Consider the following 16,639-nt stretch of genomic DNA (forward strand, 5'->3'; position numbering starts at 1 on the left):
TCAAGAGCACGAGTAAGTAATCTGTGCGCACAAAAGATTAAATCAAGATCTGAATTAGAAATTCGAGAGCACAAATGATTCAATCGAGAACAGGAAACATTTTTTCTCCATGACACTGCACTTTTCTGTTGATTGGACTTATTTTCAGCTTGGCACGCTGGTTGCCCTGAACCCAATTAAAGTGTGGTCTAAGCAGGAAGTGTTAAGAGCAAAGCATGAATGGATGAGTTGTTAGAAAGCAGATAAACATATTAGTTAATAGGGTAACTAAAACATGAACAGTCAAACAACTATCTATAAACTGAGCATGTACTTAGTGCTTTATCCGGCCGTGATAGAACCAGTGCAGTGGGAAATCTATCTGTCTCAGTCTGTAATCAGTGATTACAGCTGGGATATTTCATGCCACGCAGTAAAAGTTGGCACATTATTGATCAGTAACTACATTACAGTAATCAGATTGCTGTCAGGATATTGCTGTCTGTGGTTCCTGCTGTGCTGTTGGAATAGAGAGAATTCAGTCAAAATAGGATGAAGCGTTCCTGCATTTGTTCAGCATCCTTAGAGTTAGTTAAAACTTTATACTACATTAAGGACATGTGGCAGGCCGAAAGCAAAACCGCCCTACGAAAACAACTCTCAAGAGACTGTTAATCTATTGTAGAGGAAATATTAGAGATTCTTGCAAAGACGTGTAAACAGGGAATGCTGGAAAAATGAATGAATCCTTGGTGATACCTTGTAGAAAGGCAGATCAGAGTTTGATCCTTGGCCCAGGCATCTGTGTGGAGCTTGCATTGTTCACTTCAGTCTCACCATATTGATCTCGGTAACAATGGGTTGAAAGATCTCAATGCGCTTATATGACTCAGCATATTGGTTCTGCAGTTAGTCACAGTGTCAAGCCAAGCTGTAGAGAAAGCAACCTTTTTTTTTAACTTGGCACAAGTGAGGTGTCTTAATGACAAGAACACTGAAACTGTTGAGTAGCTGAAAATAAGAAAGCACATAAAAATTCTCCACAACACAGTAGTTTGATCCATCAGTATGCCAGGAAGAGCATTGTTTAACTAAACCTACACAGTAGGGATACATTGACTGGAGGCTTCACCTTGGACAACATCCAATGTTATATTCAGCTGCTTCGTAATTGAATGAAGACTGTGCCTAAAGGTGCTAGAGAGCGTCAGCCATTTGGCTCTGTGGGGCTCCTGTGAGAGCAAACACAGTAGCTACATTTGCCTGTAACTGAACGTGAAAACCAGGTGTAAAACCACTCTTAGTTGCTGTTGCTGCACCCATCAAGCTTTCTATTCTAGCACTGCACATATGTCGTTTGCAGTGATGACAGTGGCACATTTACCACTCAAAGTTTATAGTAATTTTTAAAACAATGGGTCTACAAAACAAATGGTGGCTTTTCAGCAAAAATCACGAGTGTTATGAGATTTTATCAGCTGTAGCTAGCAAGCTTTAATGTTTCCAGCTAACTAGTTTTAAACTGCAGCTTACGTTATGTCTTGAGATACCCAGCATCACTCTTTCATCGTACTCCTTACACAATGCTTGGGAATATACAGACATCCAAAACTTGACTGACCAGCTGTGCCAAATTACATTTATTAAGCTATGATTGGACAATCGCTGTTCAGGGGAGGGGTTTAGCGAACGTTCAGTTGTCAGCCCTGGACAATGCATGGTTTTAGCTGAATCAGAATCAGAAATACTTTATTGATCCCCGGGGGGAAATTGTACAGTACCGGTGCTCCCATTCAAGTGTAGAAAGCAGCATAAAATTAGAAATGAAAGTATGTACAAAATATGAAAATAAGAAATAGAAAATAAAAATATACACATTTACAATATTTAAGTGAAAAATAAAAGTAAAAAATATATACAACAGCAATGGATATGTATGTCTATATATATATATATATATATATATATATATATATACTGTATGTATGTATTGCACTATTGTGTATGACTATATATGTATTGCACTGACATTTAGGAATAAGTGAGGTAGTATATGTAATGTACTGAAAACGTCACATACCATTACCACCTCTCCGGTTTTACATCTCAATAGTTATTTTACCTCATAATAATTTTAGATGAAATATCAGCACCTCATACACAGCAACAGCAGTCCTGTGTAACTGTCCGCACGACAAACGCACGAGTTAGTTCATGCAAAACTTTTTCTTTCTGTTTTCAAAGATTAAAAATACACAGCTAACTTATTTGCAGGAAGTATTTACTGAAACATTTCCAGAGCCTGATGAAAGCTTTTGATTTTTCTTCACCAGCAAACAGTACAGATGTATAATATTTTTGTACAGTTCTAATGAGCATCATTACTCCTGCATTGATGCAGTGCCAAATGAGCTCATTGAATTTTTAAAAAGGCACAGTTATTTAAAGCAAGTGATTTGAACATTAAATCTGCATCAAAAATCTGCTTGAGACTCACATCACAGCAATTAAGCATATTTCCCAAACCCATTAGCAATTAAATGGATGGTGTAGGTGAGGGGCTGCAGATTAAAGCAGTTCTACAAACTTGGGGGGGAAACATAATGTATTGGTATACTGTGTATGAAGGGATAGGGTCACAAACAGCTCACATCAGAGGACAGGAAGCTCAGCTGCTTTAGTCTCAGCCTGAACAGATGGTAGGTGAACATAGTAAAATGGAGCCATGAGAACATTTTTGAACCTACAAAGTTCTTTACCACTGAATCTGGCTGCGAGTATAGTGAGCCATCCTGAATTCAGTTGCACAGTGCAGCTTTCATACGTCGAACCCCTGCCAAGATATTCTCTCGTTGCTTACATATGGCAATTCTCTTTTCACAGCACATCACGTCTTTATTTTTCCTCCAAATCCGGGTTTCTTTTGATTCTCTAGAGCGAGATCAGAGGGGGCCTTTGCAGAGGAATTTAATTTCTTGAGTCAATGCTAAGAAGTGACTGTGTTCTATTAAAGGAAGCACACTGTTCAGGACTATCGCTGTAGTCCAGTGAGCAAGAAATCTCGCCAACACAAACATGATAAGCTCTGCCTGTCCCGGTTCTTGACAGAATGCTGAAATTGTGTGATTGTTACAGCAGTGAAAATCCCTCAGGTGAAAAATACAACACAGGGTAGCTTCACTGCAGCTCCCACTTATTTGGCAGATATGGGACTAGACACGTCACGGCAGCACCACAATACATGACAGCAGAAAAATTAAAAACACAAAAAAGGAGAGAGATATATTTAAAAAGAAGGGGAAAAAATACTTAGATATTTTTTAAGTACTGCATGATTCTGCTGACAAATAACAAAACCCTGTCTTTATTGTTTTCTGGTAAGTAATGTCCAATACTTTCTTCAAATTCAGCCACTGAGCTGAATTGTACAAAACATATTTTAACCTTTAACAAAGTATTCTTTCGGCAGTCTTTTTTAGAAAGATTTTGAGCAGCTATGGTAATGCACAGCAATAGTAGGCGCAGAACTAGCAGGCAGCAGTCATGATTGTCAGTAAGGATTCTTTAATGATATGTTATCTGTGTTTTAAAAAGCCCCTCTGGGAGGAGAGTTTACTTAATGCTGATGGGAAGATGCCAGCGATATTTTATTCCGAAGAACAAATATAGGCACATCTATCACTCTGACACAAATGGAGGAGTGAACTGTAGGTGCAAATGGCTAAAAGGTGCTGTGCTGCTGTGCTAGAACATTGAAATAATCTAAAATGAGACATCATCAACACCTTCCAAACACCTTTGCACAACACTTTAATTTCAGTTTGCTAGATCCTGCCTTATGACGTCAAAGCAGTGTGAAAAAAAAACAAAACAGGTTCACACGTTTATTGCTTCCAAGAGGGAGAGAAACAGATTTAAAGTTTTGCCTACCATCAAGGCAGACATAAAGTGAGCAAACTTAGGGGTCAGGCGTACCTTAGCCTGCTGTTACTACCAGGTGTTAAGTCAACAAATCAGCTGACTGCCGCCAGTCCGCAGGGTGCAGACTCAACACACGCCACAGACACTGTCAAGTTCTGTGTCTCTAAGTGCATCCCAGAGGAACACGTGCATGAGGCATGTCAGCCTCCAACATCGCTGTCATTCAGTGCTCACAGTTCATGAAGCAGTGCAATTTGCACAAGCAATTCCAGCTCAAAACAAGACAACTGACGTAGAAATGCTGTGTTGACACGGCACAGTGTGATGCCTGGGAAAACTGAAAGCCATCAGGCGAGGAAGCTGACATGCAACATGCACATGGTCCATTAGCGCACACAGACTTCCCTTTTTTGCCTTTTCTCTGCTATGAAAGGGAGTGGAGTTATCAAGGCTGCTTTTGACTGGTATGTTTGCCACATATAAAGCCAAGCCTGCACTGACGCATGACTCTAAAATATTAAAGTAAAATGGCACAAGAGGACATCTTTTATATTCATTACGAGTTCTGCACGCGCTGTCTGCTGCTCTGGCTTTACTCAGTGATTCCTTCAGGCAAAAAGAAAATCGGTGTGGGGTTACATGAGTTGTTAGGAGCTGTAGGTCATGGGTACAGATTGAACAGCTGTGCCCCTAACACAGGCTACGGCGACAAGCAGGGAGCGCAGTGGTAGCAGGATCAGTGCAGTGCTACAGCTGACCACATCAAAGGCCTCCAGTGTGCGAAGCGAGGTAGAGAGGAAGGGATGGTATCATTTCCACAGCGGTCTGTCTGCAGTTAGTGGAGCAAATATTGGTAAAGTTGATCAATTGGTGGATAAAGTTTACTTCGATGTAGCATCACTGGATGTAATTATTGTAAGTGGGTAGATAGGTAACCCCCCCCCCAAAAAAACCCATACCATTCTAATTTTCATATTCAGATTCTTAAAAAACAGATATATAAAGTCACACATCTTCTAAGCTGTAACAAATTAGTGTTGTTCATACATACTGAAGGTTTCAGTGAAGTGTTTTTCGGTGTCATATTCAGCTTATCGCTCCATCCACACATCCCTCCATCTCACTAAGGACAGTATTTGTCAAAGTTAACTGTTTTAACCTCCTTATGTATCATTAATAAACTGTTTTATTGCAAATTTTATTGAAAGAATTTAGAAAATACACATGACTTGACATAGGAGGGTACTGGATATGGATAACTTTACATTTTGGAAACTAGTATGTCTACATGATTATATAAACTAAGCAACACTCCCAAGCAGTATTTTTTTCAGTTCTTTTGTTTTGTAAAAATGATACATGATTTCTTGGATTAAGACCTTTTTACAAGGCAGAAGTGGCTTAAGGACAAGAGGACTACTCTAATACTGGCCAGTTCACGCATATTAAAAGATATTCACCCACTGACTTATACGCAGTCAAACTCTACATCTACTGCCTGAATTTATCAACCATAGGGAATCGGGACGAGAAAAAAAATGCATCAGCATAAAAAGTGTGTCCATATTTGAAGTTAAACCATGAAACACATTATTGAATGTCATAAAATCCGGTCAGTTAACTTCCTAACTGTGCAGCACAGAAGCCATAGGAAGATCACAAAAGCTATGACAGCCATAAATCTGAAACAACTTGAGCAAGCAGAAGTTGAGATTACGTACCAACTAAGAGTTTCCTGCTAGAGGCTAAAAAACTAAGAACAGAGGGAGTTAAACCTTTTATAACAGTGGCATGAGAGGACAAGTAGAACTCTGAAAATTGCGCTCACCATCTATAGCAGTTTTTACATCTCATAAATATATTTTATTTATTATTTGATTTATCAAAAGAATATTGTGGCTTCATCCAATGACTATCTCAAGATGATCTAAAGCAGTTTCCATTAGTTCAAGTCTGACTTGCTTATCCTCCATCCTATCGAGTTATCCCTCAACATTTGACCTTATGGGGTTCTACTTTTTTCAGTAACACAATAATGTTATATTATATTTATAGTTTTCTAGCCTTTTCTTATTAAACAATAAAGGCTTTGTGATTTCAGACGAGAACTGTGGGCATTATTGCAGCTCTGGAGGCAGATCGTCTTTCGCTGATACTTTTTCTGACACCAACAAAATCCCACATTATGTTAGAGACAAGTGTGAATACGTGAACACATTAGTGTTGCCTGACTGGTGTGGAGAATACTTTTAAGAAAGTATTGTGGCGTGGTGTGATCATCAGTGTGCCAACTGTAGAGGGTGAATAACAACCAAGGAGCAGTTAAGATTTCAGCAGATGTTAGGTGTCATATTATAATCATGTATTCGTACATGAAACTGCAAGAACGTCAAGTCAAGTTAAGTTAAGTAGACCTTTATTTGTCCCCAGAGGAGCAATTGGTTGTGCAGCAGTAAAAATAACACACAATATCAAAGAAAACACACAAGGCAATTAAATACAACAGTAATAAGAAGTACTACTAAGATTAAAGCAATCTTTAGCAAGTGAAGTTGGGTGGTTGGGCTGATATTATCTTTTACTATTGGAGTTCAGCCGTGACATGGCACAGAGTATGAAGGAGTGTTTATATCTGTTGGTTTTGGCTCGTGGGTATTTGAAGCGGGATCCCGAAGGGGCTGCAGGGGGTGGGTGCTGCCAGACAAGATGGATTCTGCTTTCTTTAATAACTGTTATATAAATCAGACAGACTTTTCTGTTGAGTACCCGTGATACTGCTACAGACCTTGATTGCCTGTGTTAATGCATTTTTCTGTTAAAGATTGAGAGAAGCATATCAACAGATAAAAGAGTAAAAGTAAAAATCAGCTCAATAAAAGATCTGTAGAACAAAGTCATCAGGGATCTGTCAACTCAGGCCAAAAAATGCGCTGCTGGCTTTTTTTCACACAGCATATTGGTGTTACAATCAAAGCTCAGTTTATTATCAGTTAGTGGCCAAGTACTGGTACGATTCAACATCCTGACTATTAATCTTAGTGTTGACAGGGTTGGAGTCAATACACATATCTTTGGTCTTTGTCACATTTAATTCAAAAAAGAATTCTTGACACCATCCAGAAAAATAATCTCTGACAGGGCCATGGGACATTTCATCCTCCTTCAGTCGGCTCACTAGAACCGTATCATCTGCAAATTTCACAATGTGATGGTTTTCATGTGTAACCACATCTCTTGCTCTCTCTTTCTTCTTTGGTCATAGATCCCTCAGGTGAGCTACGCCTCCACGGCTCCCGAGCTGAGTGACAACACCCGCTATGACTTCTTCTCCCGGGTGGTGCCCCCAGACACCTACCAGGCCCAGGCCATGGTGGACATTGTCAAAGCCATGCGCTGGAATTATGTTTCCACTGTCGCTTCAGAGGGAAACTACGGAGAAAGTGGCGTTGATGCGTTTATTCAAAAGTCTCGCGAGGACGGTGAGTCTTTCTTCAAACATTCCTACCGGCATCACAGGGTTTATTTAGACTGATGTGAAAGTGGTTCTCACTATGTGAACCACTGAAAATGTTTCCCTGTGATTGGACAAGCAATTCAGACTCTCATGTGTTTTTCAGACAATATCCAGTAAGCAAATTTACTGCGTAAACAAATTGATTAAATTAGAGATTCAATCATTTACTTCATTGTACTTAGTGCTACATTTTCTTATATGTTGATGAACTGAATATGAAGAAGTAGCTTATGATTTTTTTTCTACAATCCTATCAGCACATAAAGCTGCAACATGTTGTGGAAGGTAGTCAGTAAACAGATAGTCTGTGCTGTATTACATCTATCAGATTACTTGGAAGTCATCCATACCATGATAATAATGCTACCTAACTGAATATTTAAATACAATAGTAACCTGTACAGGTTCAAGGCCTGGTCAGTCAAGCATTTAGGACAGTACAATTTTGTATATAATTTTGTTCATTTTAAAGGAATCACAAAAATCAGAAGCTTCACTTGTGATTTTCCACGTCGACCAATGGCCAACTGCATTACCAGTGCTGACTTGGATGATAACACTGAAGAATTTAAAATACAGGAAGCTATTGTTTTAGCTATTGCTAGTTCAATACAATCCTTCTGTGGTAATATAAAAGTGCGAGTGCAAAAAATATGTTTACTGGAGCTTTATTTTTTATGAAACAGAGACTGTTGGGTATGATTAATGCTGAAACCTGAGTTTATTCCCTGAAATCTGACTTTGCACTAAGCTCCCGACCCTTATCTCCAGGGAATACATGTATCTGCTACACAAGTGCATACAGTAGATGCAACGGGGGAATTCAATTTGAGTTTGAAGTATTGAGAAGCAGTGACAGTGTGAAAGTGAGGCTGCAGAGCTATCCCGGAGTAACATGAGGAAACGGCATTGTACGGTGTTGGGAAGTCAGTTTTGGCGCAGGAAGCTGCCGGCACACGCTCAGTCTGACCCCTGACCCTTTCTGAAGCAGAATGTAATCACTACCGACATGTCCAGTACTCTCTGTGCCACTGCGTTCCTTTCTTTCCTGCCAGCTCTAAGCTGCTGCCCATCATCAGTCGTCCTGGAGAAGCACCAGCAGCAGACTACTCCTGCAGAGCCCTCCAGTTTGTCCAGCTCAGCTGCCTATTTGCCTAACAGTCCATGCAAAGGGGACTCAAAACCCAACACGAAGGCTCCAGTATGATTTGAGCTTTTTCTCTCCCTTCAATTTTCCCCCTACTTTTAAAGATACTGGTGTTTAATGCTAATTAAGATCTTGCATATGAATTTAAATATTTTAGTGTGAGCCTCAGTTCTTTAGAATTCCCAAATTCCCATAAAAAGGAGAGATATAAAGAGGAGAAAACCTATGGGTAATCAATGGTAGAAATGGTCTCTACAGTCATGTAGCGGTTGGAACCATCCTTTAAATGGGTGGGTGGAAAGTGATTCTCAAATGAATCCCCTACAAAGTCGTATGTAACATCTTTAAAGAGTCGAGATTAAAAGTCTGAAAAATGTTGGTTTAGTTAAGAGTGCGATTCCCTCTATGTTTGCATTTAAAATCTGTTTAAATCTTTGCTTTATGGGAATAAAATTTTATACAGAGGTAGGTATCTGTGAAAGGTGAAAATAGAATATCAAATAACTGAGTAACAGTTGGTGGCTGCAATGCACCAGAGGAAGACCCGTGTAAACAATTCAGGTTTCAAAACATCAAAATAAGACATTCATTAGAAAGGAAAGGTATTCAAAAACTTTGTTAGGCCTTAAGGGTTTTAAGTATACGATGCAGTTTAGTGATAAACAAATGTAAAGATGTGACAATAAAAACTCTCAAGGGTAACTTTGATGCTGTTTTCTTATGCTCAAAATGTCTCAGTCGGAGCCAGGTGAAGAATCCCTAAAGGTGCCTCCAGTTCACTCCTTTCCTCTCTCAGCACAGCCTTTCATTAAATCAAGCCCTAACTGAGTCATGAATGCTTATAGCTTTGCAAACTTCTCCTCATCCCACCTGTTCTGTCTCCAGCTATAGAGACCTTATAGTTTCTAAGGTATTTTCTTGCATTTAGTGGTGCCACTTCACAGTCCAGCGTGCCTCCCTGTGGTCACACCTTAATTAGAAATTAGAAAGACTAAAGAGGTGTCAAGACAAAGATAAACTACGAGAAGAGGAAGCTTCTAGTTTGTGTCTCAGCACAGTAGGTCAAACATGTGTCTTTACAGACATTTGATATGTATTTGCTCAGGAAACCTGAGGGGGAACAACAGAGGAAAGACTTTAATGTTTTGACCAAACTCTTGTTTTTTGAATTCCACTGCCACTTGATGTAACGATCTGACAGTAAGAGACAGCATGTCAGGAAAAAACTGTCAACCACGCAGGCAAAATCATTGTTTAGAGACAAACACTGCACTCTTTCCACTGCCTTTTCAATTGTAAACAAGAATTTAGACAAATATCTGTCAAGTCAGCCCGTCTACAGCTCCTTTAAATCTGGCGACTGGAGCGAGTTTTGCAAAACATTTACATACGTCTACATGCTGAAGTATTGTTTGATTCCCAAGTCCTTTCCTCCAGTTCAGGCCGTGATTGATTATGCGAGAGAGACACAGAGGACAAGCAGGCAGCTCCTGTCAAAACCAAAGCCACAGGTATTTGGCTGCTAAATGGGTTCTGCAGTTGTCTGCTCACATAATAAAACAGCCAGATCAGAACTGGCCAAATGTTCTATCTCATTAACCAGCCAAAGGCCATACTGAGCAGCAGTCTCACCCACCTAATGTCACAGTGGTCCTGTTTTCACTGCGTGGCTTTGTGTGGAGGAAGACTGACTTCAGCTTTGAATGGCAGATTTGGGTATGTGGAAGTAGGATAAAAATAACATGGACTATCTGGCTTTATTGAACAAAATTACACATTTATCATTACTGTAGTTTGATTGGTGCAATATCGGTGTGGGTGGGCACGAAAAATAGTTCACATAGTTAGGTAACCAACTGGGGGGCTGAGGTAGTTAGCCATTTAGTCACATCTGTGATTTGAACCCTCCCTACATTACTCCGTAACTTATTCCATGTCGTGATTCAAATCACGAGATAACCTATGGAGTTCTGAGGTTAGGACTATTCCTGTGAGTTTCGACAATCAGGTTGTTCACCATCACCACATATAGACCCGTGATAGAGACAGCAGAGACAATGCTACGCTAGATCCTTTCAATAATGCAACGAGCACTGAGTGTGTAGGAAGTTTCAATGACTCAGAAAGTGTTGAAATAATATGAATGAAAAGTAACATCTTAGCATCTTAACAAGCTAGGCTAACCAGTGTCCACTTTACGAGTGGAGCTTCCAATTTCCAAAGGTCGAATGCTGTAAAGGGACGAATGACAGCTGATAACTAACGCTATGTGGGCTTGTTAAGAAGAGGAAAACATGTTTTATATCAGAGTTTGTAGGCTGTACAGCATGACGTTCTTCAGGCAGAAGCTCACCATGGAAGTTGACAGTGCAGCATCAGAAGTTGACAGCGTAGCGTCAGTTCTCAAATGTCAGTCCCCTGTTGCTGTGGTACCCACCCAGGTGGTTGAAGCTTGAAGGCTGTTTCCACAAATGTGATCAAAACAGTTTTATCCTCTTTGGAAAAATGGAAACATATGCGCAACAACTGCAGTATCATTATAGTTAATATGTCCTTTCAAAAAAAGGGACAAGAATTTCAATTTTAAGGGCTGTATCTTTGAGATCAGTGCTTTATTTTCGAGGACATTTTAGCCGCGATGCTAAGGCTAAGGAGAAACGGATTGCTGTGTTGACCCAGAGACCATATGCTTGTGGGGTCCCAACGTCAACACACTGTAGCTGGTGTTTCTGTGGAAGCATTCAGTTATATTACCAGTGCAGTCCACAGCAAATCTCAAGCTCATAAATGGACATTTTTAATTTGGCCTTTCTTCACAGTTTAATGTTTCTGTTTAAAGCTAGCTTGAGGAGAAATGTAAAAATTTCTCCCATAATGTGATAAAAAAAAGACAGAATAATCAAAATATCAAAAGTAGCCCAGCCATTCAAATATCCACTTGGTTTTACTGAATGTCCATTTGCTTCCTGGCAAAAGGGAATAGAATGAAATAATGAATGTTTGACATTCAACAGTGTACTGACTCCTACTTTTTGGCCGATTGTTTTGAATTTTATATTTTTGGTCAAATAAACATTTTCAAAAAGCACGTAAGCCTGTGTGGGGGTGGTTTTGGGGTTGTGGGGGTTGTGGTGTAAGTGTTGTGTTAGATGTTAGATGAAACAAGGTCCTGCCGGTGAGATAATCTGATACCATATGACCGCGGCTCACTGGGCTTTCAAGTGGAAACAGAATTAAACTGGAAACTCACACAGTATTTGATCAGACTGGCTGGACTTGAGTATCTGTACCGTGGAGCGGAAACAGTTTGACGCTGGGGCAGTCGATATCTCAGAGGAGGTTGCAAATAACCTTTAGTGTTTCTCTGAGAGCAAGCTTGAGCTTGAGCAGAAAAGGGTGAGAATAACAATTAAAACAATAGAGGGGGACTGACATGTTTCTGCTTAGATGACTAGAACTGGGTTAAGATGAGTTATTCTGTTAAATGGCAATGTTTTGAAAATCATAAATGACCCTCTGAATACAACAGACGTGTAGCATCCACTATTATCAGTAAAAAATGTGTAACCATGAATGTTTTAATCCCAAAATGAAGACGTGTTCCGATAATCCAGATGGAGTTTCTGACGAAAGGTCTTCTTCCATGTTCGTTTTAGAAGTCACACCCATCAACAGTCAGACTTCCTTAACTTTATATGAGGCTCATATCCAATTGTAAAAGCTTCTCTTTTTTTTTTTACAAATCTGTTCTTCAGCGGGGACAAATCAGAGGATAACAAAGCAGTGATGCATTAGTGTCAATATATGTCTTACTTAAATCATCATCATCTACATTTGTTTTTCAGCTGGATTTCTTTCTGAATGCTGCCTTTGACTTCCCTGCCTCAACATTTGTCTTGGATAAGAAATAATCTTATTTTCTATTGAAAAAAAAAGCATGCCTCCTGTGGATACTTTGTCTGCAGGAAGTGTAGTGTTTTGGTACTATTCTGCACACACAGGAGACGCACAATCGGCTAAGAGGAGAAGATAACTTAATTTTTACTTTGTGTGTTGCCATGTTCAACTGCCTTTCAAAGGGGTGGGAGTTTTGGCAAGCTACTGCTCTTTTTCTCTTGTTTTATAGGAATTTTGTGAAAATCTGTGGAATTATTTTGTCTGTGAACAGATCAGTTGACCTAATATTGAGTACTTAGACTCACACATTAATTCAACCATAATATGATACAGTATATTGTGAGTTAGTTCATGTGTTTGCTAAAGTTTAAATTTTATTGATGGTGGTGCTAGATGAAGAGTCAGGGGAGCGCAATAGTTCAAAAAGACCATGACTGCAATAAACCGCATGGTAATCTATCCAACAGTTGTCAAGATATTTCACTCCGAACCACAAATGTCAGCGTCATAGTGGCACTAGAGGAAAAGTCAGGGGATCACCAAAGTCATTAGGATGCCTCCTCTGGGGACCGTGAATAGCTGCACCAAATGTCATGGCAATCCATACAAGAGTTGTCAAGACATTTCACCAAAACCAAATATATCAGCCTTGTGGTGGCGTCAGAGAAAAGTCAAGGAATAGCCAAAGTCAGTATGCTTCATCATCTGATGCCCATGAATTCAGGACAATCCGTCCAATAGTTGTTGAGATATTTCAGTTTGGAGGCTGGGGAGGCTAAAAAGTCATACCAGTGTCAAACTGCTATACTTGCCTTCTTGTAACCATGGTGATTGTGCACTACATAAATGAGCATTATTTCAAAATTGTGCAAAGTCAAAATATCTGGTGATATAACTGGTTATATTTTGAACAAAGCATTAAAGATTCAAATGGTTTACAAAAGGAGGCCATGCAGGAAAATAGTGTTGTCATACCGAAACACAGTATATTCTCTAACTACAAATCATATAGTCAGAGGAAGAAAGCTTTTGCTTATTCACTGGTTTATTTTCACAAGAAGAGGACACAGCAGACCCAGTAAAAGAATTCTCAGCAGTGAAGATGCAGAAAATGCATAAATGTTTAATGCTAAACCATGCGAGCTTCACATACAGAACCTGTTTGCATTGGTCTCCAAAGTGTGTCAGCCCCTGAATTTATAATGTACCAAGCTGAATAGTGTCATCATCAGGACAGTTTTTCAAATGGCAATACATCATTTAATCTGCAGATGCTGGACTGTCCACCTTCGAGACACAGATCTGTTTTCAAAAAGCTGCTTTTTCATTTGGGTTGTTCCCATCGTATAACAGCCATCAACTATCAAACCGCCCCTTGGGATTAAGGCTGGAGTGTCATTATGGAAGATGATTACAAGAAAAGTGGGATAAAACAGTTTTCAGTATGATGTCTTGCTGTTGTCACCCTTGCAATGCAAGACTGTCCTTGATGCAGTCTTTGCTCCCTCAGTAGATTTCTTTCTGTTTATTCTTCTCTCTGAAAAGCTGCTGTGCCTCCAGTGTCCTTATTAGAGAGTGCACGGTCCTCTGCAGTAATGGAGGCTGATGCTCCATGTCATTTTATCCTCACCTTGTGAAAACTAGTGAGATTTTTTTCCAGTGGATATTGCACACCTCCCTATTGTATTCCTGTATGTAATCAAATTTAGTGGATTTCACGGAGTCAGGTGGTGACACTCTTTAAAATCAAAGTATTAGAAGAATTTATCTCAGAGGGACTTATAAAATTAAACCTTTAATATCTGTACAACTATATTTTTGTTGTGTTTCTTGGGTGTGCTTTCACTTTCCAATTTCTGCACACTGACACATCAAATGAAATATTGCCATCTAAGATTAGTTGGATGGATAATTTCAAATCATAATTAATCAGAATTTTCTTCTTAAATGACAGTTGAAGCAGAGGAGGAGGAGGTTGAGGAGGAGGGCAAAGATAGCACCCAGCAGCACAGGGATGACAGGGAGATTATGCAAATGTTAGAAATGAGGGCTGCGTACTGCACCCTTTGTCATGAGGGAAATGTCAAGAGGAATGATTTGAATACTCATTAACCTGAAACGCCTAGTGAAAAAATATTGTCTGAAGAAGCGAGTTTTCAGTAATACTTTCAAACGTTCTGTATGGGCAATACAAACCGGATATTATTTATTATGTAAATGCACCTTATGAGCTCATGATACTGTAGCTATTATTAAGACAATGCCCTGATCAAGACAAAGCACTCTAGTCTGTGTAATGAATTGATTTCATGTTTATAGCCTTATTCTGCCACAATGAAAATAATTACCAGAACAGCCCAATAAGTCAATAAATAAGGTGTTAGCATTATGCAAATATGTCGCTTCAACAATATCTCCTGTCTAATGTACTTTCTTATTCTAATTATACTGTGTGAAAGGAAGGACAAGAAGGAAGGTTCAGGAGTTCATGTCCCCTTGGCTCAACATGTCAAAACACAGGAAATCCCTGTCAGGGCTCAGACAGCTGCTCCTCCTGCTTCAGGCGTCATTGAGTCCTGATGGATGCTGTGTTGGGTTTCTGAGGGTTAAAGAGACATTTAGGTGAATTTACTTTGTGCAACCGCCTGTATCTTTGGTATTACCCAAGCACTGTTCACCTGCTGACATTATTCATACTGCTGCACGGCCATCCGGTGACAAAAGGCAGCAGGTAGAGCGGTGAGCAACGTGGGAAGATTGCTGTATATCTTGTAGGCCGCAGGGCAGTTCATGTGTTCAACAGCTATATATTATTGATCAAACAAAAGAAGCTAGAAATGTAATAATTAAGACATGCGTCAAAATAAACGCAAACATCTGAACTAGCATGAAGCATTAACACAAGACATATTTAACTTTTGTCATGGTTTTAACAAATATAGAACATAAAGTAATTTAAACAGCAACATTTTCTCTTTTTATATCTCTACTTCAGTTTCATTGTTATGCTGCTCTGCTATTACTTTCCTATTTTCCATTGTTCATTACCTTGTTTGATTAGCACTTTGCAGCATTTCGCAAATGGTTTCATATCTTTAAAACTGTCACAGCTACTCTTCCAGGGGTTTGCTTTATGTTCCTTTCAACCACCTGGAACTTAGTTCCTCAGACAGTTTGAGAATCAATGAAGGGTTTTAGCTGCAGGTGTGCAGAGAGAGAATGATTGTCTAGACTGCCACAGATCTGCTATTTGCATAATGTGCTTTATCTCTATCATGTCAAAGAGACATGCCAACACTGCATGACAGAATATCCCAAACTTTCAACTCAGACACAAAACCCAAATCTGTGGGTTTGGTTTGTCTAGCTTAAAGTTCACTCAGTTCTAATCCTTTGTTTGCATTAAATATTGGGTTGACATTTTCAGCAGTTTCCACATTTTATCAGTGACATGTTATTAGGAGACGGTTGGCTAATCTGCAAAATGTGCAAATAAGATATTTTGCTTGTAGTTAAACAATTAAGATGTGATTGACTGAAGGAAGTCCAGTTGTTCCTGGAAATATTTAACTTTATCCACTTTGAGGCCAGAAGATTTTAGACCACTATTTTGGCACAATAGCAATTTAACAAAAAGGGACCATTCATCTGAGGATTGATCATTACTGTATCTTGGAGAAGTTGTATGCCCAGCAAGTCTGGTCTGGCCTCTGCAGGAGGCTGTCCTGGGGCCTGCCAGAGGCAATATTAAAGGTGAAGGCACTTTATCACAAAATGGATGAACCTTCGGGTAGTTGAATTCTGCTGCAGCGTCTGTGAACCTTGGTGCAGTCCGACGGTGCAGAACGTTTTGGAAAGAAGCAAGAATTGGCAGTATTTCTTTTACATGTACCTAAAACAAGTACTTGAGATACTGATTCAATGAATTGATTCATCAATCAAGCATTTTGTCTAAAAGAATTTAAGAAAATAGTGAAACATGGACGTCATCATTTCCCACAGCCCAATGTGATGTATTCAAATAGCTTGTTTTATGCAACCAACAGTCAGAAACAGAAACCCATAGATATTCAGTTGACCATTATATATAACAAAGAAGAGCATCAAATCCTCATATCTGAGAAACAGGAATTAGCTAATTTGCGATTGATCAATCATTAAACTTGTTGCAGATTTAATCT

General features: G+C 39.4%; 1 protein-coding gene across 2 annotated transcripts in view; it reads left to right on the forward strand.

The window, feature by feature from the left end:
* LOC139288378 (metabotropic glutamate receptor 4-like) overlaps positions 1 to 16,639 on the forward strand; it is a 111,276-nt gene that overhangs the window by 53,789 nt on the left and 40,848 nt on the right. For both annotated transcript variants that reach the window (XM_070909654.1, XM_070909655.1), the window contains exon 2: positions 7,163 to 7,379. In XM_070909654.1, coding sequence (XP_070765755.1) covers positions 7,163 to 7,379 — 217 coding nt within the window. The remainder of the gene's footprint in view (positions 1 to 7,162; positions 7,380 to 16,639) is intronic.

This window comes from Enoplosus armatus, chromosome 8 (genome assembly GCF_043641665.1).
Source record: "Enoplosus armatus isolate fEnoArm2 chromosome 8, fEnoArm2.hap1, whole genome shotgun sequence".
NCBI classification, from domain to species: Eukaryota; Metazoa; Chordata; class Actinopteri; order Centrarchiformes; family Enoplosidae; genus Enoplosus; species Enoplosus armatus.